This window comes from Carcharhinus amblyrhynchos, chromosome 10 (genome assembly GCF_965287045.1).
Source record: "Carcharhinus amblyrhynchos chromosome 10, sCarAmb.v2.hapA, whole genome shotgun sequence".
Lineage (NCBI taxonomy): Eukaryota > Metazoa > Chordata > Chondrichthyes > Carcharhiniformes > Carcharhinidae > Carcharhinus > Carcharhinus amblyrhynchos.
In genome coordinates this window covers 59,500,087-59,528,061 of record NC_137333.1, presented here as the reverse complement: position 1 = coordinate 59,528,061, position 27,975 = coordinate 59,500,087, and the positions used below count along the sequence as shown (strand labels likewise).

Genomic DNA, 27,975 nt, shown 5'->3' with positions numbered 1-27,975 from the left:
CCACATGGAGATTCTAAAAGCACTGACAGAACTCAATTTGAAAGGTAATCTCGCAGAAAACTGGAGGAGATTTAGCAATGCTGTGGTCTATATCTCACAGTAACATGCACTGATAAGAAAGACCAGCTGGTACAATTTTCCACCTTCGTATAGCAGGGGAAGATGCCCTAGAAGTTTATAACATATTCACATTTGAAAGTGATGAGAAATTAAATGATTTGAAAGGAATAATTGAAAATTTTGAAGCTTACAGTAGTCCTTAGAAAAACATAATGCACAAAAGCTACCAATTTTGTACATGCACGCAAGGCAGTGACATTAATTAATATGCAACTGAGTTGAGAAAATGAGCTAAATCGTGTGAATTTAGAGAGCTTGAAGAATCACTCATCCAAAATATAATAATTTGCTGGATCACAAATGATTCTTTGTGAGAATGGCTTTTGAGAATAGTGGATCACACTAGAGAAAGCAGTAAATATCTGCAGAGTGGCAGAGACAACAAAATGCCAGATTAAACAGATGGAACTGGTTACACCTCTCGGTCAAGCAGCTAGATATTGTTGAACAGAAAGTGCTGGGGGAAAAGAAATCAAAAGTTTGAAGGTAAAAAGAATGAATATTTAAATGCAGAACAGAGGATTTACTATGTAGTTGTCCAACTTAGAACTAGGATCAATTAAATCACTTTGCTAAGATGTGTAAATCAAAGAAAGTGCATACAATTGCAGATGATGACACAGATACAGAATCTGAACTTTTCATTGGTTCAGTAACAGCATATTTGAAAGAAGATGAATGGGAGATTGGTTTAAAAATTGCCGACATGCTGGTGAATTTCAGGCTTGACACAGGTGCACAAGCAAATATATTTCCTTTGTCCTGTATTGTAAGATAAGTAAAGGAAGACCACTAAAACAAAAGTGAGACTGTCTGTTTACACAGCAATTTTTTACTTGTCTAGCCATTGCACGGTCTCGAGCACATCCGTTTAATAGTGGTGAAAAATGATGCAACAGCCATTCTTGGAATCAAAGCTTGTGAAAATTTGAAGTTAAGAGAATGCGGAGGCACGGTGGTTAGCGCTGCTGTCTCATAGCGCCGGAGACCCTGTTTCGATTCCTGGCTTGGGTCACTGTGTGAAGTTTGCACGTTTTCCCCGTGTCTGTGAGGATTTCCTCTGGATGCTCCAGATTTCTCCCACAGTCCAAAGCTGTGAGGGTTAGGTGGACTGGGCATGCTAAATTGCCCCTTAGTGTCAGGGGGACTAGCTAGGGTAAAGGTATGGGGTAGAGGTTGGGTGGGATTGTGGTCGGTGCAGACTCAATGGGCTGAATGGCCTCCTTCTGCACTGTAGAATTCTATGATTCTGTGAATATTGACTGTACCCTCTGATGACATCCTGAGTGAGTACAACAATGTGTTCAAGAGGATAGATTGCCAAAAGGGAGAAAACTTTCCAAGATCAGGAAAACAGTGACCCAAAATACATATGCCCAGGAAAGTAACTAATGCTGAAAGATCGACTGAAAGAGAGTTGGACAGAATGGCATTAAGCCATTAAGAAATTTGAAGATCGGACAAAACAGGTTAATTCAATTGTAATTGTAGAATTGTATCTAGGTCCTAGTGATCTAAACCAGGTGGTATAAAGAGATCATTATCAGTTGCCCACAGTAGAAGAGATCATGTGTAATCTTGCTAATGCTAAATACATTTCAGTGGTTCCCAACTTTTATACGTAATGCACACTTCTATACTATTAAAAAAAATGGAGGCACACCTCCTATTTTGTCTGAACTGCCCTAAAACAAAATACTTTTAGGGGTGATTTTCAGCCCATGTTCATTGTCAGAGAGAATAGAAATATGGGTGAAAAATCTGGAGAGAATTGAGAAACACGTGTTTCCATGTTTTATTGTGCATGTGTGGATGCCAAAAATCTGATTTCGATCATAATAGTGCCAAGTACTGATAACTTCAGTTCTAACTATAACAAACCCTGGGCCATTGATTTGGAAAATATAAACAATATGATATAAATGTAAACTGTATAAAGGGAACTTTGATTTCCTTAACAGTTCACAAATAATTTATTCAGTTCATACAGAATTTAATATTTTAAGCAACCATCAACATGACATTTTCTGTTTGCAGATATGGCCTGATTATCTAAGTTTTTCCAGTATTTTTTCCAATGCCAGATTTCCAGCACTTGCACACTTTGTTTTTGTATTAATTCTTTGAGTACTATTACCTCAGGTAGAAAAGTAAATTGTGAAAAAAAGCAGTAATATAATTACTAAAGAACAAGGAGAAAGCTGAAGTGCAGGACAGAAGTCTCAGCAGAATGCTAATCTCATCTAGGCATTATTTAAACATGATTATAGATAGAAGTTATTGATATGGTTCCAGTATTGTGATTTTCAGAACAGCTTATGTCTTTCTTTACCCCTCTTTGTTTCTCTCTCACTTCCCTCAGGGCTTTTTTGCCCTTTTGAGTTTTTGCTTTTTGTGCGGGCGCATGGGGCCTTTGTCTTCAGCTCCAAGTCCTGTTGGTTACATGCATGGGTCTGACCAATGTAAAGAATCTCAACCACACATGTGTGGCTCTTTCCTGGCCAATGCTGCGCAGGAGGCCTGAGGTTCCTACGGTCTTCGAGATGTGAACAAGGAACTGAAGAGATAGGTTAGTTTTAGTTTAATTACATTAGTTTTTAACCACTTTGATTCTTTTCTTGCAGCACATTTTTGGGGAGGGGGTGGGGGTCTTTTGAAGTAAAATTTATTAGTCACAAGTAGGCTTACATTAACATTGCAATGAAGTTACTGTGGAAATCCCCTAGTTGCCACACTCCGGCACCTGTTTGGCTACACTGAGGGATAATTTAGCATCGCCAATGCACCTAATTAGCATGTCTTTTGAACTTGTGGGAGGAAACCGAAGCATCCAGAGGAAATCTGTGCAGACAGAGGGAGAACGTACAGACTCCTTACAGACAGTGACCCAAGCTGGGAATCAAACCCAATGTCTGGTGTTGAGAGGCAGCAGTGCTAACCACTGTGCAACCATGCCGCCCATGGTATGACACACCAATGTCTTTGGAAACTACTCACTATTCAGTCTTGGAAACAAATTCAGGCTGTTGGAAGGTCAAGAAGGATAGGTGGAGTTACTATCCCTGTATCTTCACTGCAGCATCTGGGCTGTATAAGATTTTACATTTATCTTTTGGTATTCGGTTCCTGAGGTGCTCCATAGAACACTGAAGCAACTACTTGAAGAATTAGACGATGTGGAAACATATTGCAATGTTGTGGTCTGAACAGCGACACAAGAAGAACATGGTCACACACAGAGGCAGATGTTGGCAAGAGTTAGAAAGCAACTTAAAGCTGAAGAAGGAAAAGTGCAAATCGGCTTTCATGAAGTCAAGTACTTGGGACATGTGCTATCAAGTGAGCAACTGAAATCAGACCAGGGTAAAATGGAAGTAGTCTTGAACATGTCATCCACAGAATTTAAAAAAGACTTGGGGAGGTTTTTGGACATGGTGACCTATCTTGGGAAATTCATTCCAAACATGCCAGACTTGACACTACCTCTCTGAGAAAGGATAGTAATAGCATCACTCCAATGAATCATTTGAAATCAATTTTTTTCTCACCATGGCTTACCTGAAGTTCTCAGACAGCAGTCCACAATTCTCAGGCACTGAGTTTTGCAAAAACTGGGAGTTTCATCACACCACGTTAAGACTCAAATATCCACTGTCCAATGGAAGAGTGTTACATACTATGCAGACCTTGAAAAAACCTGTTGAGGAAAGCAAAGGTGGATGGAAGAGGGCAGCACGGTGGCACAGTGGTTAGCACTGCCTCACAGTGCCATGGACCCCAGTTCGTTTCACGGTTTGGGTCACTGTTTATGCGGCATCTGAACATTCTCCCTATGTCTGCATGGGTTTCCTCCAGGTGTTCCGGTTTCCGCCCACAGCCTAAAGATGGGTTTAGGTCGATTGGTCAATTTCCTCTTATTGTCAGGGGGATTAACAGGGTAAATACGTTGGATTACAGAGTAAGGTCTGCGTGGGATTGTTGTTGGTGCAGGCTCAGTGGGCCGAATAGCCGCCTCCTGTACTATAGGGATTCTATGAAGTGGGTCAGAAATTAAGGAATCAAATTTCCGTGGATGCATTACTATGTTATCTATTACAACACACATCATAAATCAGCATTTATTTATGAAAATTTATTCATATTTTACTAATTTGCTGTACTTAGGTCTCAGGATAATTACACTAAAGGAGTTGGAATATACGTGGAGACGAAGGTTGAAATTGGCTCCACTGTTGGTGAGAATAATGTATAAATCCAGATTACGGCATTATGGACGAGCTGGCAAGAACATTGATTGGCCTTATCAGGCAAGACCCTATTATGAATGCTGCTTTTAAAATAAATTGTTGAAATGATTACCTTGTGATAGGACTAAAGCCTCTTTGTGCCGGATTACAATCAGCTGGAAGTAATAGTGAACATTCTGGTTAAGAAATAAGTTGATTATAATAATATACAAAACAAATGATATCGAAAGGACAGTGTCATTGTAGAATGAGATGCATAACATTTTGCTTTAGAGTGACTCTGCCATTAGTTGGCTACCACACTATCATTCACACTGCTGACTCAAGCTTTTGCAATCAGCTCCTGCTTACTGCTTAGTCAGAACCAATAATGCTAGGATTGCATCAAAATGGAAAGTGTTGCAACAATGACTGATGTGTTCATAGAACAAGAACAAAGAACAGTGCAGCACAGGAACAGGCCCTTTAGCTCACTAAGCCTGCGCCGATCACATTGTCCTATCTAGACCAACCATCTGTAGCCCTGTATTCCCTGCCTGTTCATGTGTTTATCCAGATAAGTCTTAAATGTCACTAATGTGTCTGTCTCAACCACCTCACTTGGCAGTACATTCCAGATCCCCACCACCCTCTGTGTTTAAAAAAAACGTCCCCTGCACATCTCTACTGAATCTTCCCCTCCTTACCTTGAACATGTATCCTCTTGTAATTGTCATTTCTGCGCTGGGAAAAGGCTTCCAACGATTCACCCTATCTATGTCTCTCATAATTTTATAAACTTTTATCAGATTGCTCCTCAGCCATTGTCTTTCCTGGGAGAACTATTGCAGTTTATTCACTCTCTCCTCATACCTAATACCCTCTATATCAGGCAACATCCTGGTAAACCTTCTCTGTTCTCCCTCCAAAGCCTCAACGTTCTTCCCGTAGTGTGGAACCAGACGGACATAGTATTCCAAATGTGACCTAACATTTTATATAACTAACATAATTTGCCACCTTTTATATTTGATGCCCCAGCTAATGAAAGCAAGCATGCCATATGTTTTCTTTATCACTTTTCTACCTCTGCTGCCACCTTTAAGGATCTGTGGACCTACACTCCCAGATCTCTGTGTGTCTATGCTCCTGATGGTCCTGCCAATTTTTTTACCTCCCACCCGAATTGGTCTACCAAAATAACTCACCTTGCATTTGCCCTGGTTAAATTCCATCTGCCATTTCTCTGCCCAATCTTCCAGCCTGTCTATATCCTGCTGTGTTTTCTGACAATCTTCATCACTATCTGCAGCTCCAGCAATCTTAGTATCATCCACAAACTTGCTAATCAGACCAGCTACATTTTCTTCCAAGTCATTTATATATATTACAAATAACAGAGGTCCCAGCTCTGATCCCTGAGGAACACTACTAGTCACAGACGTTCATTCAGAAAAATACCCTTCTGCTATCCACTGTCTGCTATGGCTAAACACAGTAAGAAGTCTCACAACACCAGGTTAAAGTCCAACAGGTTCAAGGACCTCGGGGTCCTTGTGCATGAGTCGCAAAAACCCAGCTTGCAGGTGCAGCAGGTGGTCAGGAAGGCGAATGGGATGCTGGCCTTCATAGCGAGGGGGATTGAATATAAAAGTAGGGAGGTCTTGCTGCAGCTGTATAGGGCATTGGTGAGGCCGCAGCTGGAGTACTGTGTGCAGTTTTGGGCGCCGCACCTGCGCAAGGATATTTTGGCCCTGGAGGGAGTGCAGAGGAGGTTTACTAGGCTGATACCGGAGTTGAGGGGATTGAGCTATGAGGAGAGGCTGAATAAACTAGGCTTGTACTCGTTAGAGTTTAGAAGAATGAGGGGAGATCTCATTGAGACGTATAAGATGATGAATGGGATGGATAGGATAGAGGTGGAGAGACTCTTCCCGCTCAAAAAAGACAGTAGGACTAGGGGGCACAGCCTCAAGATAAAGGGGAGGCGGTTTAGAACGGAGTTGAGGAGGAACTTCTTCACTCAAAGGGTGGTGAATCTCTGGAATTCTCTGCCCGTTGAAGTGGTGGAGGCTGCCTCGCTAAATATTTTTAAGAAGCGGGTTGATGGGTTCTTGTTAAGAGAGGGGATTAAGGGTTATGGGGAGAGGGCGGGAAAGTGGAACTGAGCCACAACAGATCAGCCATGATCTTATTGAATGGCGGGGCAGGCTCGAAGGGCTAGATGGCCTACTCCTGCTCCTATTTCTTATGTTCTTATGTTCTTATTTGGTAGCACAAGCCACTAGCTTTCGGAGCGCTGCCCCTTCATCAGATGAGTGACTCACCTCCCTCATAATAATTGCCTTGCTCTGGAGTGTTTGTGTACCCCTTTGAGACAACATCAATCAATGTGTCCTTCTCCTTTTTGAAGGACACAAATGAAGAGTACTCATTAAGGATCTCATTCACTTCCTTTGGTTCTATGCATAATTTCCCTCATTTGTCCTTGAGTGGACCAACTCATTCTCTGGCTGCCCTCTTGTTCCTAATGTATGTATACAATGCCTTGGAATTCTCCATAATCCAACTTGCCAAGGACATTTTGTGACCCATTTTTGCCCTCCTAACTCCCTGTTTCAGTTCTTTTCTACTTTCACTGTATTCTTGAAGTTCTTCATCTGTTTTTAGTTGCCTAGATCTTATATATGCATCTTTTTTCTTTTTGACAAGACTAGCAATTTCCCTGGTCATCAATGACTCCCAAATCTTGCCTTTCCTGTCCTTCCTTTTCAAGGCATATGCCTGGCCTGCACTCTGATCAACTATTCCTCAAAAGACTCCCACATGCCAGGTGTGGATTTACCCTCAAACAGCTTCTCCCAGCCTCTAAATCCTGCCCAATCCGGTTGTAGTTAGCCTTCCCCCAATTTAGTACCTTAACCCTAGGACTTGTCCTTTTTCATGAGTATCCGAAAACTTATGGAATTGTGCTCACTGTTCGCCATATATTCCCCCATTGCAATTTTGATTACCTAGCCGGGCCCATTCCCTAGTACCAGATCCAGTCTAGTTCCCTTTCTAGTCAGACTATCTACATATTGTTCCAAAAAACCTTTCTGGACACTGACAAATTCCTCACCATCTAGACCCCCAGCCCTAAGGGATTTCCAGTCAATATGAGGAAAGTTAGTCTTCCACTACAACAACCCTATTTTTTCTTTAACTGTCCAAAATCTGCTTGCATATATGTTCTTCAACTTCCGATGGGCTGTTGGGAGGCTGGTAGTACACTCCTATCATAGTGACTGTCCCCTTCCTGTTTCTGAGCTCTATCCACAACGTCATGTTACCTGATTCTTGCTCTACCCACAATGTCTCGTTACCTGATTCTTCCACGGTGTCCTTCCTCTGTATAGCTGTAATATGTTCCTGAACAAGTATTGCAACTCCCCCATCTCTTTTGCCTTCCCCTCTGTATCGCCTAAAACATCTATATCCTGGGACATTTAGCTGCCAGTCCTGTCCCTGTTTTAGCCCAGTCTCCATTACCACAATCACATCCAAGTTTATGAATCAAGTTTCTAAGTTCATCTGTCTTATCTGTTATACTCCTTGCATTGAAGCAGATGCAGTCCAGACCTCCAGGCCCATTGAGTTTGACCACTCCCAGCCTGCTCCTCATCTTAGCTAGCCAGACCTTGGCCCCATGCTCATCCCCAGTCTCTGCACTTGCTGACCTACTGTTCTGATTCCCACCCGAACCACACTAGCAAACATCCTAGCCAGGATATTGGTGCCCCTCCAGTTCAGGTGTAACCATCTTCTTGTATGAGCCCCACTTTCCCTAGAAGACATCCTAATGATCCACAAATCTGAAATCTCCCTCCTGCATCAGTTCTTTAGCCACATATTCAGCTGCACTATCTCCCTCTTCCTGGACTCAGTAACACATGGGAGTAATCCTAAGATTACTACCCTAGAGATAGTAATCTTAGGATTACTTAGGATCTTCTACCTAACTCCCTAAATTGCTGTTGCAGGACCTCATTACTCTTTCTACCTACGTCATTTGTGCCAATGTGCACAATGACATCTGGATGATTTCCCTCCCATTTTAAGATGCTTTGAACCCACTCAAAGACCTCCAGGACCCTGGCACCAGTGAGGCAAACTACATCCTGGAATACCTTTTGTGGCCATAGAAGTGCCTATCTGTGCCCTGACTATTGAATCTCCTACCACTATTGGTCTACAATGTTTTGTAGCCCCCTTCTGTTCAGCAGAGCCAGCCATGGTACCTTCGCTCTGGCCATTACTGTTGCTGTCCCTTGTTGGACCTTCGTCCTCATCAGTATCCAAAAATGGCATACTTGTTAGATAGGGGGACAGCCATAGGGGACACCTGCACCGGTTGCTTACCCTGCCTGGCAGTCACTGCACCTTGGGTGTGACCAGATCTCTGTAGTTATTATCTATAACAATTTCAGCTAATTTTGTGCTCCTCAGTAGTTACAGCTGCTGCTCTAATCAATCCATGCATTTGTAAACATCTGCAACTGGATGCACTTTCCACAGATGTACCCCTCAGGGACACTTGAAATATCCATGATCCCTCACATCTCACAGCAGTGACACACAACTCTGCCAATTAAAACCAGTTCTTCAGCTACCACAGTACAATCAAGGTGACTGAGTTGACTTTTCCCAGAATTCTCTTCTGCCGCCTCTGCTGGATGATCGTATGTTTCAGTATATGAAGTAAAATAAATTGTCCAGTGTATGTGTTTCAAAATTATAACAACCTTTTGTGGAAATCATGCGCTCAAAAACAGACAAAACAAATGTAACTTTTTGAATTGAATTTGAGTTGATTTATTATTGTCACATGTTTTAGGATACAGTGAAAAGTATTGTTTCTTGCGAGCAATTACAGACCAAACGTATCACCCATAGAGTACATAATGCCAAAGAAAGGATAGAGTGCAAAATATAGAGTTGCAGTTACAGATAGGGTGAAGAAAAAGTTCAGCTTAATCATCAGATTCAGCGGTTACACATTTTTTTTGTGAAATTTCATCGAAAAGTTGAGACACTAGGGTCGAAACATGACTTATTACAACAATACCAATGTGCATTTATATAGCATCTTCAAGGCTCTTTAATGGAGTAACACTAAACAAATTTGACACTAAGCCACAGATGAGGAAAAAAAATTATCTGAGTTTATAAAGTTCTTTTCATGACCACTGAATACTTTACATTACAAGCAATGAAGTGCTTTTGAAGTGAAGTCAAAGTTGTAGGAAATGTGGCAGCAAATTTATGCTGTATAATAGGGTAGGAATGTGTAGTTTGGAGACCCCATTTCCTTCCCAACTCCCCTGATTAATTCGGAGTGAGAAAAGTCTCACTTGAAGGTCAAGTGAGGCCTGTAAGTGGCTACTTCAGGATTTCATCCACAAGGGCGAGACCGTGTGGCCCTAGTGATTGTGCCTTCTGGGCTCTAATGACAATCTTCAGCCTGGGCTTACTGTACTGCTGGCAGTATCCACCGCTCCTAGTGGTGTTGCCAGTGTTAGAAAGCTTTCAGTCTCTAAATGGCTAGCAGCTTTCAGAGGCTGGACATCCACCCTTAAGGTCCAAGGACCCTGTCATCAACCAAATAAATGCCTGATTAGCATTAAATTGAGCTGGGGGCAGGGGTGCAGGAATGGTTGCAGCATGATTGCCACCCCAATAAATTCTGCCCAAACTTTTCTTTGCCTTATCCTACTCTGCATGCTTTTTGATATCTAGGGATGATCTAGAATTGGGAGTTTCAACCTTTTCCTTTGAGGGTATCTGTCTCTCCACCTTCCGTAAAACTTACCCCTTTGAACAAGCTTTGGAACATCTGACCTAATACATTCTTCCTTTGCTTGGTGATTTTTTTTTTGTCCTATACCCCTGTGAAGTGTCTTGGGACATTGCTGCTTTAAGGCACTACTTAAATGCAAGTTACTGCAGTTGTATTTTTTCCTAATTAAACTTCATATATTTTTTTCTATAGGCTTACTTTGAAGTTGGTGACTGTTCGGGTATGATGTCAATGGTTCTATGGAACTCCTTATGTCCAAGATTCTTTCGGAGCTTGGAGGTTGGGACAGTAATATTTATACAGAAGTACATTGTGAAGGATGCATTTCGAATGAGAACACAACCTGTTTCATACCATCCCAACTTAAAAATCTATAAAGAAATAGGTAATGTGATAGTGTTTTCCATAGTGAAATATTAAAAAGTACAACGATCAGTAAATTCTTTATTAAATGGGGCACATGAACCTTTATTTCTTTGTTTACGAGTTCATGATACAATGATGCAAGAGAAATGCTTGATTGTGACATGATCATCATAGAACTATGCCACTGGCTATTCTCCCATCCTAAATAATATTTGCTAATATATTTTCATGATGTTAGTGATGTGACAGATTGGATGGTGTTTTTAATCCTATTTTTTAATTTTTTTTATAGAATGTCGGTAGTTGGTGTCACTTTGATTTGTTTATTGTGGCTGGAAGGAAACTGCTTTGATGGACACTAAAATTAAATCTTGCATATTAATATTGTTTAAAGGAAAGCAAATGGATTACCCTAGTTGAATTACTGAACAAATGTCAATTACCAGCTCCGCATAAAAATACTTGAATAGATTAGCCACTTAATCAATCTGTGTTCTTGATTATTGTACTGACTAGGCCACCTTCCATAAATTCATATTATCTCCCAATGAGCCATATTTTGTCATTCCTACTTCAACCACCATCTCATTCAGCACTTGACTTTGATTTGATTTGATTTATTATTGTCACATACTAAGATACAATGAAAAGTATTGTTTCTTACCATTCATAAAATACATAGGGGAGAAGGAAAGGGTGGGGTGCAGACTATAGTGTTGCAGTTACAGATAGGGTGAAGAGAAAGATCAGCTTAATATCTGAAAGGCCCGTTCAAAAGTCTGATGATAGCAGGGAAGAAGCTGTTCTTGAGTCTGCAGGGGAAGAAAGTAGTTACATTACAATTGCAATTTACATCACTTAACAGTTTAAAGTCTTATTTTCTTTGAATAACTTGCCTGAAACTAAACAAAAATATATTTCACGTGAAGGTGAGAACATATGCAGGTAGACTGCACTTGCTCAGACTGCACAATCCAAATTTAACTTACACTAACAGAGTTCTGAAAAAGTATCAGCCCCAAGCCTTTGCTTTTGGTAGTGTCTGTAGTCTTCAGTTAAATTTTAATAAAAGTACTAAAAGGATATAAAAGACAATTCGTTACTTAAATTTTGGATAAACCTTACTTTTGGCTACTCAAAATTTTGATACTGAGAAGTCGGGGGGGGGGGGTGGGGAGGGAAATTTGAAGATGAAGAAAATAATCAGTCGCTACATTGCGCAACAATCAGATTTTGCATAAGTATTTTCCATCATATTTTGTCATGGAATTTATAAGAGAAATTTGATATAAGGTGACAAAAATGTACCAATATGAAGTCAAATGGCATTGAAAGAAAGTGTGAGTATACTTAGTATTTTTTAATATATATATATGAAACAAATTAACATATAATAAGAACAGAAGTAGACCAAACTGCCTTTTGAGCCTGCTACTATTCAATATGATCATTGCTGATCTTCTGCCTCAACTCCATTTTACCCCCACTCCGTAATTCCTTTGATTTTCTGATAGAATTCTGCCTATCTTCAATATCATAGAAACCCTACAGTACAGAAAGAGGCCATTTGGCCCATCAAGTCTGTACTGACCACAATCCCATCCAGGCCCTACCCCCATATCCCTACGTATTTTACCACTAATCCCTCTAATCTAAGCATCTGAGGACAGTAAGGGTCAATTTTAGCATGGCCAATCAACTTAACCCGCACACCTTTGGACTGTGGGAGGAAACCGGAGCCCCTGGAAGAAACCCACACAGGCACGAGGAGAATGTGCAAACTCCACACAGACAGTGGCCCACGCCAGAAATCAAACCTAGGTTCCTGGAGCTGTGAAACAACAGTGCTAACCACTGTGCTATTGTGCTGCCCCAATGTATTCAGCAATGGAACATCCACAACTCTTGGTAGAGAATTCCACAATTTCACGACCTTTTCCTGATCTCAATTCTAAATTGTCATCTCCTTGAGATTGTGCCCCTGTTCTAGATTCCCTAGCCAGGGAAAGCAGCCTTAATGTCTACGTTTCAGAATCCTGTTATTTTTCACTGAAATTACCTCTCATTCTTCTAAACTCTAATGACTACAGGCCCAATTTAATCAGTCTCTCATCAAAGGACAAACCTCTCAAGATTCCATCTAGTGAACCTTCACTGTACATCTCTAAGCAAATATATTCTTCCTTAAATATGGACAGCAAAACTGCACGTCATACTCCAGATGTGGGTTTCCCAAAGTCCTGTACAAATGTAGCAAAATTTTCCTTATTCTTGTACTCCCAATCCCAAAACATCAACATGTGATTTACTTTGCTAATTACTTGCTGTGCCTGCATGCTATTTTTTTCTGTTCCTTTTGAGAATACTGAATTCCCTCTGAACATCAACACTTACAAGTTTTACACCATATTTAAAAAAAAAATGTGTTCTATTCTTCTAAAGTGATAACTTCACACTTCCCTACTTCGTTCTATATTTACTATTTTGTTGCCTGCTCACATGTCTGGATTTCTATATTGCCACATTGTGCCCTCCTCACAGCTTACATTCCCTCCTAGTTTTGTTTCGTCACCAAAAATGGATACATTTCTCTCGGTTTCTTTTGTCTAAGTCATTAATATCTATTGTAAATAGCTGAGGCCTCAACTGATTCTTGCAGCACTCCATAGTCACTGCTTGGCAACTTGAAAATGTCCTGTTTATCACTACTCTTTGTTTCTTCTCTGTTAACCAATTATCATCCATGCTAGGATATTATCCTTAGCTCCATGAGCCATCGCCTTGTGTATTAAACTTTGTGTGGCACTTTGAATGCCTTTTTGAAATCCAGGTATGCCGCATCTACAGGTTTCCCCTTATCTACCCTACTATTTGCTTCCTGAAAAAGCCAATACACTTGTCATCATGATTTCCCTTTCAAAAAACCTTATTTACTTTGCCTGATCTTAACTCTGATTTTCTCGCTATACTGCTAATTAATAATAGATTCCAGCATTTTTTTAGGCGATTCATGTCAGGCTAATTAGCTTGTTGTTTCCTATTTTGTCTCTGTTCTCAAATTGGTAACTCCAATCTGTTGAGACCATTTTAGAATCAGTGGAATTTTGGAAAGTCATAACATACACATCCACTGTCCCTGAAGCTACATCTTTTAGAATGCTGAATATAAGCTATGAGGTCCTGGGGATTTGTGGGATTTTAGTTCCTTAAGTTTGTCATTAGCCCCTTTGATTACCCTTTCTTTCTGCTATATAAGTTGTGTCCTCTACTGTGAAGATAGACATAAACTATTTGTTCAATGTTTCGCATGTCCTCATTCCCCCATGATGATTTCTCCTGTCTGTGAATGGAGGGTCTTAATGACATTACTGTTACTAGAGAGGTGGTGCTCGACAGACTGGAGGGGCTGATTGTGGACAAGTCCCCAGGACCGGATGGAATGCATCCGAGGGTTCTGAAAGAAATGGCGGAGGTGATAGTGGATGCCTTGGTGGTTATTTTCCAGACGTCGCTGGATTCCGGGGAAGTGCCGGAAGATTGGAAAACGGCTAATGTTACGCCGTTGTTTAAGAAGGGTGCCAGGCAAAAGGCGGGGAATTATAGGCCGGTTAGTTTAACGTCTGTGGTAGGTAAAATGTTAGAATCCATCATTAAGCAGGAAATTGCGAGGCATCTTGAAGGGAATTGCTTGATAGGGCGGACGCAACACGGTTTCATTAAAGGGAAGTCGTGTCTGACAAATTTACTGGAGTTCTATGAGGATGTGTCTAGGGCAGTGGATAGAGGAGAGCCGGTGGATGTGGTCTTTCTGGATTTTCAGAAGGCGTTTGACAAGGTACCTCACAAGAGGTTATTGCAGAAGGTCAGGGGACATGGAGTTGGGGGTAGGGTGTTAGCGTGGATAGAGGATTGGTTGTCAAATAGGAGGCAGAGAGTGGGGGTCAATGGGTGCTATTCGGATTGGCGGATGGTGACTAGTGGGGTGCCCCAGGGGTCGGTGCTGGGGCCTCAGCTATTTACCATTTATATAGATGATCTGGAGGAGGGAACCGAGTGCAGGGTGTCGAAATTTGCTGATGACACCAAGATTGGGGGAACGGCAAATTGTGCGGAGGGTGTGGAGAGTCTGCAGAAGGATCTAGATAGGCTGGGCGAATGGGCCAGGAAATGGCAAATGGAATTTAATGTTGGCAAGTGTGAGGTGGTCCACTTTGGTAGGAAGAATGGTAGGAAGGACTATTACTTACGTGGCGAAAAACTGCAGCAGGCGACGGTGCAGAGGGACCTCGGGGTCCTTGTGCATGAATCGCAAAAACCCAGCTTGCAGGTGCAGCAGGTGGTCAGGAAGGCGAATGGGATGCTGGCCTTCATAGCGAGGGGGATTGAATATAAAAGTAGGGAGGTCTTGCTGCAGCTGTATAGGGCATTGGTGAGGCCGCAGCTGGAGTACTGTGTGCAGTTTTGGGCGCCGCACCTGCGCAAGGATATTTTGGCCCTGGAGGGAGTGCAGAGGAGGTTTACTAGGCTGATACCGGAGTTGAGGGGATTGAGCTATGAGGAGAGGCTGAATAAACTAGGCTTGTACTCGTTAGAGTTTAGAAGAATGAGGGGAGATCTCATTGAGACGTATAAGATGATGAATGGGATGGATAGGATAGAGGTGGAGAGACTCTTCCCGCTCAAAAAAGACAGTAGGACTAGGGGGCACAGCCTCAAGATAAAGGGGAGGCGGTTTAGAACGGAGTTGAGGAGGAACTTCTTCACTCAAAGGGTGGTGAATCTCTGGAATTCTCTGCCCGTTGAAGTGGTGGAGGCTGCCTCGCTAAATATTTTTAAGAAGCGGGTTGATGGGTTTTTGATAAGAGAAGGGATTAAGGGTTATGGGGAGAGGGCGGGAAAGTGGAACTGAGCCACGACAGATCAGCCATGATCTTATTGAATGGCGGGGCAGGCTCGAAGGGCTAGATGGCCTACTCCTGCTCCTATTTCTTATGTTCTTATGTTCTTATGCCTCCAAGATACGTATTGTTTTTGGTGATTGATTCATAACAGGGACACACTTATTTAGATAACCCCAATATTTTGGCATAAATTTATTTTGACCATTTGCAATGAAAGAGACACACCATGTTTTTCAATTATTTTTATTTCTGAGCAGTGCTGCATTTCATTAAGTAGATTTTTACCACGTGTGTTCTGAATGTATCTATTCTGTTTGTATTTCAGTTATTTCTTTGAACCCTTGGAAGCCTGCAGCTGATATTAAGATTATTTCACCAAAACAAGTTAAACCTGAATGGAGGCTTCCTGATATTAAGTATCATTTTATTACAAGGTAGCGTACCAGTACAATACTTCACTGCATGTGTACATGTGTATTCATTTACTAATTCATTTGTAAGATAATAAATCATTTTGATGGAACCAAAATTTGGGGTAGAGTTTTATGCTACCTGGTGTTGGGTGAACAGGCAGGGGATATAAAATTTAGCCTCACACCATGAGTGGCTTCATCAGCACCCACCTGCTCACTCCCCACCACCGCCCTTCCCCCCCCCCCCACCCAATTCCACTGCTTTTTACGTATAGTGTGGGAGCTGCCAGACACCTTTGGGCTAATTGAGGCCCTTGAGTAACAATTATTGGACAACCTTCCCACTCCACTACATTTTTTTTTCCACAGCAGGCTGAGGTCAGCACCAATTTTGAAGCCTGTCAGGGATTGCTCCCCGGACTAATGGCAGTGAAGTTTAGGGGAGTGTGCCTATTAATGGTCATCTGAACCCAGCAGTGGCCCCTCCTCAAGGTCTATACCCCTCTTCCCCCCCTCAGGTTTCTACCCACCAAATTTAATCTAAGAAAAAGCCTGTGCAACATTGTGTGTGTCACATTGCTTCCTATATATGTATATATCTGTATTTTCAAATCAATATTCTTTTAATCGTGGCCTGTATATTGTCAATATGTATAGAAATTATTATTTTCTTCGTAGTTCTGATTGAAGACATTCCAGATATGCATTATGCTGAAAGTATTGAAAATGAATTAAGGTGTTAATTTTTTAGTGAAAGTTAGTGAAAACTTTAAGGTTTTGATACTGTTCAACTTTCATCGAAAAAGTTGAATACACTTTTTAATCTTTGTTTGCCAGTTTAAGATATAAGTTTCAATTTACAAAATCTTAGCAGCTTTCAATCATCAACTGTTTCCTTTTGGCTAATGTAACTTGGTTTCAGGTTGCAAATCCCAGTGGCGTTGACATGAGGTTCTGGAAAAAGATGTGAACGTTAATCCAACGCAACAGGATTACTAATCAATTGCTGTTTCAGGGAAAATGTTTCTACTAAGCTGAAAAAATGATTTTACTAGGTTTAAAAATGGCCTGTCTTGTAGCAGCTTGATGTTTCTCTTATTATAATTTGATTGTGGAGATAGGTAGATTCATCATTTAACAAACATCAATTTGATGAATTTTCCAGTTTATATTCCAACTTTGTGCTTTGCTTGTTCATAAAAAATACATTCAACTGGAATGGCTGTGGTTGAAAACAGTTGTTTATGTTATTATGATGGACAGTAAACGCATTGTCTCAGCACAACTGTGCATGTTCAATGCTTTTTCTTTTATGTTCTTGTGTCACTTTAGGTCCTGTAAAGTTTAGCTAGTATTGGATTCCCCATAGTGTTATGACCACCCCACTAGGACCCCTTTTGATGCTACAACAACCCTGAGCAGATCGTTGTTCTTTCTCAACCTGTTGTAGAAGCCTCATACACTCATTTCTACTCCCTCCCCCCTCCTCACCACTATTGTTTCATTTGCTTTGTTTGCCTTATTGCCACCTTGGTATATGGCCCTTTAGAGCATTAATTTGCTTTCTAAGTTGCACACTCAGCCCTCCTCCCCAGACTGCAGTTTATGTGCGTAAAGAGTTCATATGAAAGAGAGAAGCATATGTGATTGTAAATGGTAACATCATAGTATCGATCGCTTAAGACGAATAGTCTTACTGCTAAAACCCTGGGTAATGCTATCATTTACTAACAAATTGGCCAGCAGTGCTACAATTCATACAGGACACAAGGTTCACTTAACAGGAATGATTTGTGATGCTGAACTGAGAGAATATCTTGTACAGACTCAAAATTTGCAGCAGTCTTTGCAAGGACAATGTTTTGGATATTAAAGAAATAGGATGAACAGCACTTAATGCTTCAATAATATATAATTATAATTAATTATTTTGTTTTATGAAAACAAATTTAGTTCAGTTCTTTTTCAGAGGCAAGTTATTGTTACAGTTTGCTGAAGTCATATTTATACAGTACTTGCAAAGCAGTTTAGTAAAGTATATTCATAATTTTCTTAGCACTTAATTAGAATTTAAAATAAATTCAGAGGATTCTGAGAGTTTTTTGAACTGATTCATTTAATAAATAGTTAATATGTTGTTTTTTATAGTATATACAACCATATATTTCCATACTGAAATATGGAAAATGTTGTGATACTGAAATATTGCATGTTAACATTCCCTTGGGTATTAAATAATAAAGTACAAAGTATGTTGTTTGTTTAAGAATTCTTATTTTCAAATATAAAACAGAATCTTTTATTTTCAGGGATCTTTTAGATACTGTCCCTGATACTTACGTTTGTGATGTCATAGGCCTTGTCACTTTTGTCGGCAGATGTGAAAGAATTAGAAAGAAAGGTAACATGTTTAATTGCTTATTCAAACAGATTCACTGTTTATTGTAATCTCCAAATACGAAGGATAGCTTACATTCCAGCATGATATGATTTCCTGAAATCTTGTGTGAGGACTTGTGTAAAATATAGTTATGATAGGCAGTGGTAGCACTGCCCATGCACTCCTACTCCTATATTGTACAACTCAGATTGTTATCATATTAGACTGTGCTTTTTAGAAGTGTATGTCCCATGTTTTCATCAACATCCACCAAGAGTTTCAATTTGTGCAAAATGTAATAATTCATTTATATCTTCGCTGTTGTAAATTGCTTGCTATCTAAAATTGATAGGTTTTGTCTTGAGTGCACAGAAGTGAGAAATAGCTGCACTGAGTTTCTGATATTTGAAACAAAATTTCACTGTAAGTCTAAGAACTTCAGACATGTAGGATGATCACATCAGCACCAAAATATCCCTGATTTTAGCTGATGATGGAATGCACCAGCATCTGTCAACATGGATATTCATGGAACAATAGTTCACAAGAGTTCACAAATTATCTCAGCACCGACTGCTGTAAAGATATCAGCATTGACCAGTGCTTTTCTCTTTATGTCTATAATTAGTCATAGTCCACTGGAGTTCACAGGCATCTTTTCTTTGTTTCGAGAGAGGTAAGTTGTTTTGACTTTCTGGATACCACTCTGTATGAAACATGGGTGACCTGGAATCCTTCCTGTTCTTAGCATTTGCCATGGGAAGTTTATCCATTCAAGGGATTTGGGCGTCACTGACCTGGCCAGCATTTATTGTTCATCCCTGATTGCCTTGAAAAGGGGGTGCTGAGCTGCCTTCTTGATGGGCTGCAGTCCTTATGATGTTGGTACACTCACAGTACTGTTAGAGATGGACTTCCAAGATTTTGACTCAAAGACAGCAGTGAATGACAATATATTTCCAAGTTAAAATGGTGAATAGCTTGGAGGGGTGTGGTAGTCCCCACCCCCCACCCCCACCCCAATGAGGTCCATGGCGGATCATTGATTGACCTCCCTGTGGGGCTGACTGAGCATGAGCTCCACTGGTAACAGGCAATGGCCTTCCCAGCTAGAATTCATTACCTGACCCTTTAAAAGGCAGGCTCACGACTGGACTTGCTGAAGTTTAGTTCCAGGCAGGTAGCACTGTGTGTATGCCACGACAGTGGTTTTACTTTGAATTCTGGAATAAACTATATTCCTTTCCAGTTGGGCTTCCTGAGTTATTACATAGGAAATTTCCATATGGTAGTATTCCCATGTATTTGCTACTCTTAGTAGTGGGCGTGGGTTTGGAAATTGCATTCTGTAATAGACAATGTTACTTTCCAGTCGGGCTTCCTGAGTTATTACATAGGGAATTTCCAGATGGTAGTATTCCCATGTATTTGCTACCCTTGGTAGCGCGTGTGGGTTTGGAAATTGCATTCCGTAATAGACAATGTTACTTTCCAGTCGGGCTTCCTGAGTCATTACGTTGGCAACGAGGAGCAAGAAAAGCTTTGAACAGCTTTGCCTTTCGACAAATCCGATAAGGCAGTGATGGGAAGATATTGAAAATGCCACTGTTTGGGAAACTTAGCTTGCAGGTGTGGAGAATTGCCCCAAGTTTGCCAAAAGAATGAGGTATTTCTTCCAGGCAAACAGGTAGAAGGGGACAGCCACCAAAAAGTCATTCTCCTGGCTGCTTATTGCGACCTGACTTTCAGCAGCATAAAAAGTTTAACCTATTTGGCAGCCCCAGATTCAAGATTTAAAATCTTTTGACAAATTGGTAGATGTGATATTGGACAACTGCGACCCTAAACCATTTGTTATATTGTAATGCTACAGGTTTAACATAGCAATTAAGACTCCCTGGGAAACCAGTCACTGAATTCTTGACATGACTGCAGAAATTGGCAAAACATTGAGTACAGATCAGCACTTGCGGAAATGTTAAGGGAACGTTTATTATGTGGAATTAATAATATTGCAACTCAAAGGAAGCTGTTGACTGAACCAACTCTGGACATTAAGAAAACAATAGAACTGCAAAGTGTGGAAAAAAGGGCCCAGGGGCTTTAGGGATCCATAGTGGTACTGTCCTCATCCTTAGCTGATCCCATACTGCAGAAACAAGTTCCGTGAGGATAAAACTCATGTTTCCCATTTTCTGCCAAGAAAGGGAGATTGGAATTGGTGGCCGTGAGATTCTAGCACTAGATGGGAAGTTTCTCCAGAATACAATGAGGAGTGAGTACATCCATGCTGCAGTTGTAGTCGTAGGATTCACCCCAGACAAGGCTACCAGAACAGGCAAAATGCATTGGCTGAAGGGGGAAGCCACCTCAGGATTTACAAATGGCTTTACAAACAAATCAGTCCGAGGATGAAGAATTGATGCAGCTAAATTGCATGGCCATACCCAAAGTAACTCCATTCAAGATTAATCTCCAGGTAAATGGCTAACCCTTACACATAGAGGTAGATAAAGGAACCATTGTATCTATTATTTGGGAGCAAACCTTTAGGCAACTCCAATTGGACTAAGGCTAGGATACTAAGGTTAGATTGGCCACATACACTGCAGAGCCCTTATATATTGTTGGTACCACTGTAACCCCAGCAACGCACAGGCAACAGACAACCTGACTCCCCTTAGTAGTGGTGCAAGGATCAGGGCCCAGCCTTTAGGAAGGGAAAATCCACCTGGATTGGCAATAGATCTTTGTGTACTGACAATTTAATGAAGTCATCGGGAAGTATCCTGAAGTATTCCAAGAAGGCCTCGGGAAGATTAGAGGCGCTAGGCCCAAGATCTACATGGGCAAAAAGTCCCGACCTAAATACTTCAAGGCATGACCCGAACTTATGGCCTAAATAGAACATAGAAACATAAAAAAACTACAGCAATACAGGCCCTTCGGCCCACAAGTTGCGCCGAACATTCCCTACCTACTAGGCATACCTATAACCCTCCATCTTACTAAGTTCCATGTACTTATCCAAAGTTCTCTTAAAAGACCCTATCGAATCCGCCTCCACCACCACTGCTGGCAGCCGATTCCACACACCCACCACCCTCTGAGTGAAAAACTTACCCCTGACATCTCCTCTGTACCTACTCCCCAGCACCCTAAACCTGCGTCCTCTTGTGGCAACCATTTCAGCCCTGGGAAAAAGCCTCTGAGAATCCACTCGATCAATACCTCTCATCATCTTATACACCTCTATCAGGTCACCCCTCAGCCTTCGTTTCTCCAAGGAGAAAAGACCGAGCTCTCTCAACCTATCCTCATAAGGCATGCCATCCAATCCAGGCAACATCCTTGTAAATGTCTTCTGCACCCTTTCTATGGCTTCCACATCCTTCCTGTAATGAGGCAACCAGAACTGAGCACAGTACTCCACGTGGGGTCTGACTAGGGTCTTATACAGCTGCAGCATTATTTCCTGACTCCTAAACTCAATTCCTTGATTGATGAATGCCAGTGTACTATATGCCTTCTTAACCACAGCGTCTACCTGCGAAAGTGCTTTGGGCATCCTATGAACCTGGACCCCAAGATCCTTCTGATTTTCCACACTGCCAAGAGTCTTACCTTTAATATTATAATCTGTCATCATATTTGACCTGCCAAAATGAACCACCACACACTTATCTGGGTTGAACTCCATCTGCCACTTCTCTGCCCAGTCTTGCATATATTGATATTGATAGGATGCCAAAGCAGAGGCCAGTTTGGAACATCTGGAAGAACTTAGCATTACACACCCAGTACAATTTGCTGAATGGGCCACACCAGTAGTCCCAGCTTTAAAACCTGACAATTCAGCCCCTCTCTGTGGGGATTATAAGTTGATGGTCAACAGAATCTCCTGCTTAGAAAGATGCCGTGTGCCACTTATATGCAAAACTGGTTGGGGGGGTCATATATTTTCCAAATTAGACTTGAGCCACACCTACAAAGAACAACCCAGCACGGGAAACAGGCCCTTCGGCCCAACGAGCCCGCGCCGCCACATCCTCCTACACCTACCCTGCCCTGTGTGTATGTGAGTGGAACCCCTAATGTAGCCAGATTCAGGGGAGATTAGTGTCAATTTGGTATACCAGCCAGCCTAAGAGCACATCTTTGGGGTGTGGGAGGAAACCGGAGCGCCCGGAGGAAACCCACGCAACCACAGGGAGAATGCGCAAACTCCCACAGACACAGGCCCAAATCCATGTATCTGCACAGCTAGCAGTGCTCGTCACTGAGCTGTTGCGGCGCCCGTCTACTGGTCCAGGATTAAGCACACACACCGACACGAAGTACTGGGCCACTCCCGGAACCTCCAAGAGCAGCCCACGCACGACCCACCGTGTGCATGCCCCTCGTTTGACAACAAGGTGGACCGACACCTGCGGAATAAAAAGACAAAAACGTTAACATGTAATTCTACATTTCCGGTGTCGTCCCGAGGCTTTGACCCTATTTAATACCCTCTACTATAACCCTCTATCCTTGTTTCGCTTGTGTATCTATCTAAGTAAACCTTAAACAAGTCCAACGTGCCTGCCTCCACCACCCTACTCGGTAGCGCGTTCCAGACCCCCACGACCCTCTGCGTGAAAACCCTTCCTCTCATATCCAAATTATACTTCTCCCCCCTCACCCTTAGATCGTGACCTCTGGTAATTGTCCCCAATCTAGGGAACAGCCTACCACTATTGACTCTATCTATTCCCTTCAGTATTTTATATACCTCTATCATGTCCCCCCTTAATCTCCGTCTTTCCAAGGAGAAGAGTCCCAGTTTCTCCAACCTTTCCTCGTAACTCAGTCCTTCCATGCCAGGCAACATCCTGGTAAACCTCCTCTGCACTCTCTCCAGAGTCTCCACATCCTTCCGGTAGTAAGGTGACCAGAACTGGACGCAGTACTCCAAATGCGGTCTAACCAATGTTCTGTACAACTGAAGCATTTGACGGCAGCTCCTATACTCTATACCCCTTCCTATAAAGGCTAGCATTCCATAAGCTTTCCTCACAACCTTCTCTACTTGTGTCGCCACCTTCAGAGACTTGTGAACCTGCACTCCCAGGTCCCTCTGTATTTCTATACTCCTAATCGGCCTACCTTTTATCACGTAGCTCCTCTCTGCATTATTCCTTCCAAAATGCATCACCTCGCATTTGTCAGGATTAAATTCTATCTGCCCAATATACCAACCTATCTATATCCTGCTGTGTCACCTGACATTCCTCCTCGGTATCCGCCAATCCTGCCATCTTGGTGTCATCTGCAAACTTGCTGATCACACCACGTACGCTCTCTTCCAAGTCGTTTATATATACTACAAAGAGGAGAGGTCCCAGTACTGAGCCCTGTGGCACACCACTGGTGACTGGCCTCCAGCCCGAAAAGGTCCCCTTGACAACTACGCTCTGTCTCCTATTGCCCAGCCAGTTTTCAATCCACCTAGCTACCTGTCTTTGTATCCCATGTGCCTTAACCTTTTCTACCAGCCTACCATGAGGGACTTTGTCAAATGCCTTACTGAAATCCATATAGATGACGTCAAAGGCTCGCCCATCGTCAACCGTTTTTGTCACCTCCTCAAAGAATTCTACCAGATCCGTAAGGCAAGACCTCCCCCTAACAAAACCATGTTGCGTATCCCTAATCAGATCGCAACGCTCCAAATGCTCATACATCCTACCCCTAAGAATTTTTTCCAATAATTTTCCTACCACCGATGTCAAACTCGCTGGTCTATAATTTCCAGGGTTATCCCTACTACCTTTTTTAAACAGCAGTACGACAGTAGCTACCCTCCAGTCTTCTGGGACCTCACCTGTGTCCAAAGAAGAGACAAAGATTTGCATCAGAGGCCCAGCAATTTCATCTTTCACCTCCCTAAGCAGCCTGGGATAAATACCATCAGGCCCCGGAGCTTTATCCATTTTTATGCTACCTAAAAGCCTTAGCACTTCCTCCCTCGTAATGGATATTTCCTGCCACTGATCTACAGCTCCCTCCAAGACACTACACGACACCGACCCCCTCTCCTTCGTGAATACCGACGCAAAGTATTCATTCAGGATCTCCCCCATTCCCTCCGACTCGATACATAACTCCCCTCCAACTGGAACTTGAGGTATCATCCAGGAACTATGTCGCCATAAATACAAAGGACAGTACAAATACACTGATTTGACCTTTGGAATGTCTGGTTTGCGCCATTTTTAAAATGGTGTTGGAGAACAACTTTCAAGGGGTGCCTAGAGTGGCAGTCTATTTGGATGACTTCTTAGTCTAAGGAGATACTATAAAGAAACTTTTGGAGAGTTTTGAGGAGCTCATGTGGCTTTATTCTGACAGTGTCCAATTAAAAAGGTAAAAATGTATATTCTAGGTCAACAATGAAATGTCCCTTGGGTGCAGAGTTGACAAGAATGGATTACATTCTGTGGAATCCCAGGTGAAGGACACGAAAGGGGCTCACTCCAAGGAATACAACAGAGTTGAAGTCTTTCTTAGGTTTCATAAATTATGAGGGAAAATTCAGACTAAACTTGGCGACCCTGCTGGCAGCCCTCCAGTTACTGTTTAAAAAGAGTCAGAAATGATTGTGGCAAATGCCACAAGAGAAAACCTTTGCAAACATCAAACAATTAGTCCATTATGATGCCCTGAAGCCACTCTTTGTAACATGCAACACCTTCTTCTATGGGATAGGAATGGTATTTTTGCACGATTGGGATGATAGGACGTATGCATCATAAACCCTAGTGAATGCAGCGAGGAAGTATGCTCAGATCAAAAAAGAAAGTTTGGCAATTATGTTCATGGTGAAAAAATTTTGGCATTTAACCTGAGTAATTGATTGCAAATCTCTGTTGGGCCTCTTCAAGGAAGCCAAGGTGATTCCTCCCATCGCATCAGCCCAGATCCAACTCTGGGCACTGCTTATGAATACAACTTAGAACATTGTCCAGGGAGACATATAGTCAACATGGTTGCCTTGAGCCACCTGCCACTACCCAACAACCTACCTTCTCCTCAGAAGGTGGCTGAAGTTGCAGTGACTCTGAACTTCATGTACACTGCCACCACCAAGCAAATTCAGGCATGGACCCTACATTGGTGAACCTAAGTCATGTTGTCCTGAGTGGACCTCAAGGGTGGCCTATGGAGGATTTGAAACCTTATCTCTCTAAGTATCAGGAGTTGAGTATAAAAGATGACATCACCTTGTTGGGAGCCTGGGCGGTTGACCTGCATCCAGTCAAGAGACCGATACTTCAAGAATTGCACAATGACCACCCAGAAATTGCTAAGATGAAAATGCTCACAAGGAGCTATGTCTGGTGGCCTGGCATTGACTGTGATATCAAAAGACTGGTCTAGTGGTGCAAAACTTGCCAGAAAAACCTGAAGGCCCCAAGCAGCAGCCTCTTTGCACCCTTGGGAATGGCTGAGGAGACCTTAGGTGCGAGTAGATGCAAACTTCACAGGGCCATTTATGGGCTCCATGTTTTTAATTCTCATCAACGCCCATTCAAAATGGATCAACATGCACTGGATGGCCTCTACCACCTCTTGTAATACCGTAGAGAAACTTCATCAACTATTTAGTTCACACGCCTGACCACAGGACCCTGTTTACTCGCAGGAAGTTTCAGACGTTCATGAGTATGAACAGAGTAAGAAGCATCCATTCTGCCTCTCTCCTGGCTGAGAAGGCAGTCCAGACATTCAAAATTGGCATGAAAAAACAAACTATAAGTTTGCTGCAAACAAAGCTTGCACGTTTCCTTTTTCACTATATGACGCATATGACGATGGGAATAGCCCCGCCAGAGCTATTGATAGGCCAACGCCTTTGGACTAAGTTTGGCCCAATGTTTCCAAATTTGCCTGGCAATGTCAAATTAAAGAAGCCCAGAAAAGGGGTTATGATGATCAAAGACCAGATAGAGACTTCAAACCTGGAGATACAGTCCATGTGAGGAACTTCGGCAATGATTCTCGGTGTGTGTGAAGTTAGTGCTGGAACACTGTGTGCTCCTTGACATTGAAAACATGGATTTTCTGGCAGACTTCCAAAGCTATATAAGACGTAAGTGCAGTAGTAGACTTTCGGCCCATCGAGTCTGTACAGCCATTCCATGAGATCATGACTGATCTGATGCCACGATCGTCAACTGCAATTTGCCACCTTATTCCCATAACCCTTGATTCGCATATTGTTTAAGCATTTTGCTGTGCATACCAATAAACCATATTCTGTAGCCTGCTCCGTCAAAGTACTTATCTGAGCCCATGGAACAGAAGTCATTTGTAACTTTGCCTTCTGGAGAGATGGCACTTGCAATATCCTTGCTACTTATCCAAGTGATGGAGGACTTGTGCATCTCACCAAATGCAGGTCCTGCCTCTCTATGCCACACTGTAATATATGCACAATTTCAATACCTAAGCTGGTGGCTGTGTGAAATCAAGTCCTGGTGTGCCACCATTGCTACTCTTCCTGAAGTTCATCCATTGACTGACCAGGGCATACATACTACTTGTGTTTTTGAAAACATTAAGATACATGAAAAAGGAGGTGCTAAGGGGCAGGAGAGAAGATAGAAGCCACATAGCTACACCATTTGTGGCTTGTAAATCAGGAGATTGTTGGACAAAAGGGAATGGGGATATGAAAAGAAGGTTTAGGACCAAGGACATCAACGTCCTCGATAGTTTTAGCAATGCTGCTGGCCATAGCTTTAGCAATGGACCTTTGGTAATAGCCTGCGTTGTCTCTTTAGGGATTAGAGCATACAGTTGTGCTTCTTCCCCTCCGATCATTCTTACTGCCTTCAATTTTGCACGTTTCTCCTGAAAGAAGAAAATTTGGCAGCAAATGTTGTGTAGGAGAGAAGGACGTAGGAAGGAAGAGTAGGGGGGTTATATGTAGGCAGTTCAGGGAGTTGGGGGCCAGGCTGAAGTGCAGGGCCTCCAGGGTGGCGTTCTCTGGGCTGCTGCCAGGGCCCAGTAATAGCAGGGATAAAAATAATGAGATCCTACAGCTGAATGCGTGGCTGAGGGATTGGTGCAGGATAGAGGGTTTTAGTTTTGTAGACCATTGGGAAGTCTTTGTGAGGGAAGGGCACTTGTACAAGTGGGATGGGAACATTTAAATGGGAAGGGTACACATATTTTAGCTGGGAGGTTAGCTGGAGTGTTTTGGCAGGGTTTAAACTAATATGGAGGGGGGGTGGGGAGGAGACAGATAGCTCAGTAGGCACTGGGAGTGGGAGTGAGTTGGGTGACAGGGTAAGTCTAGATGAGAGGAAAATCTCCCAGGAGAAGGAGGATCAGAGTGGGCCTGAGGGTCTTCAGTGCATCTGTTTTAATGTGAGGAGTGTGACGGGTAAGACGGATGAAGTTAAGGCCTTGATGTTTGCGAGGAATTTAGATGTGGTGGCAGTGACAGAGACATGGTTAAAGGAAGGACAGGACTGGCAGCTAAATATTCCTGGGTATAAGTGTTTTAGGCATGACAGGGGAGGGTTGAAAAGAGGAGGGGGAGTGGCGCTCTTAGTTAGGGAGCACATAACAGCGGTGCAGACGAAGGATAACGTAGACGGGTTGGAAATTGAGTCTCTGTGGGTGGAGTTGAGGAATAGGAAGGGAGCCATTACTATGCTAGGGGTGTACTACAGGCCGCCCG

At 42.4% G+C, this 27,975-nt stretch overlaps 1 protein-coding gene across 1 annotated transcript in view; it reads left to right on the top strand.

The window, feature by feature from the left end:
- The window catches only part of LOC145349291 (RPA-related protein RADX-like), a gene marked incomplete at its 3' end in the record, with an annotated part of 68,117 nt that overhangs the window by 8,410 nt on the left and 31,732 nt on the right, over nucleotides 1-27,975 (top strand). The window contains exons 3-8 of the mRNA XM_080197798.1: nucleotides 3,331-3,483; nucleotides 4,285-4,427; nucleotides 10,378-10,570; nucleotides 15,778-15,886; nucleotides 18,175-18,266; nucleotides 25,747-25,752. Coding sequence (XP_080053924.1) covers nucleotides 3,331-3,483; nucleotides 4,285-4,427; nucleotides 10,378-10,570; nucleotides 15,778-15,886; nucleotides 18,175-18,266; nucleotides 25,747-25,752 — 696 coding nt within the window. The remainder of the gene's footprint in view (nucleotides 1-3,330; nucleotides 3,484-4,284; nucleotides 4,428-10,377; nucleotides 10,571-15,777; nucleotides 15,887-18,174; nucleotides 18,267-25,746; nucleotides 25,753-27,975) is intronic.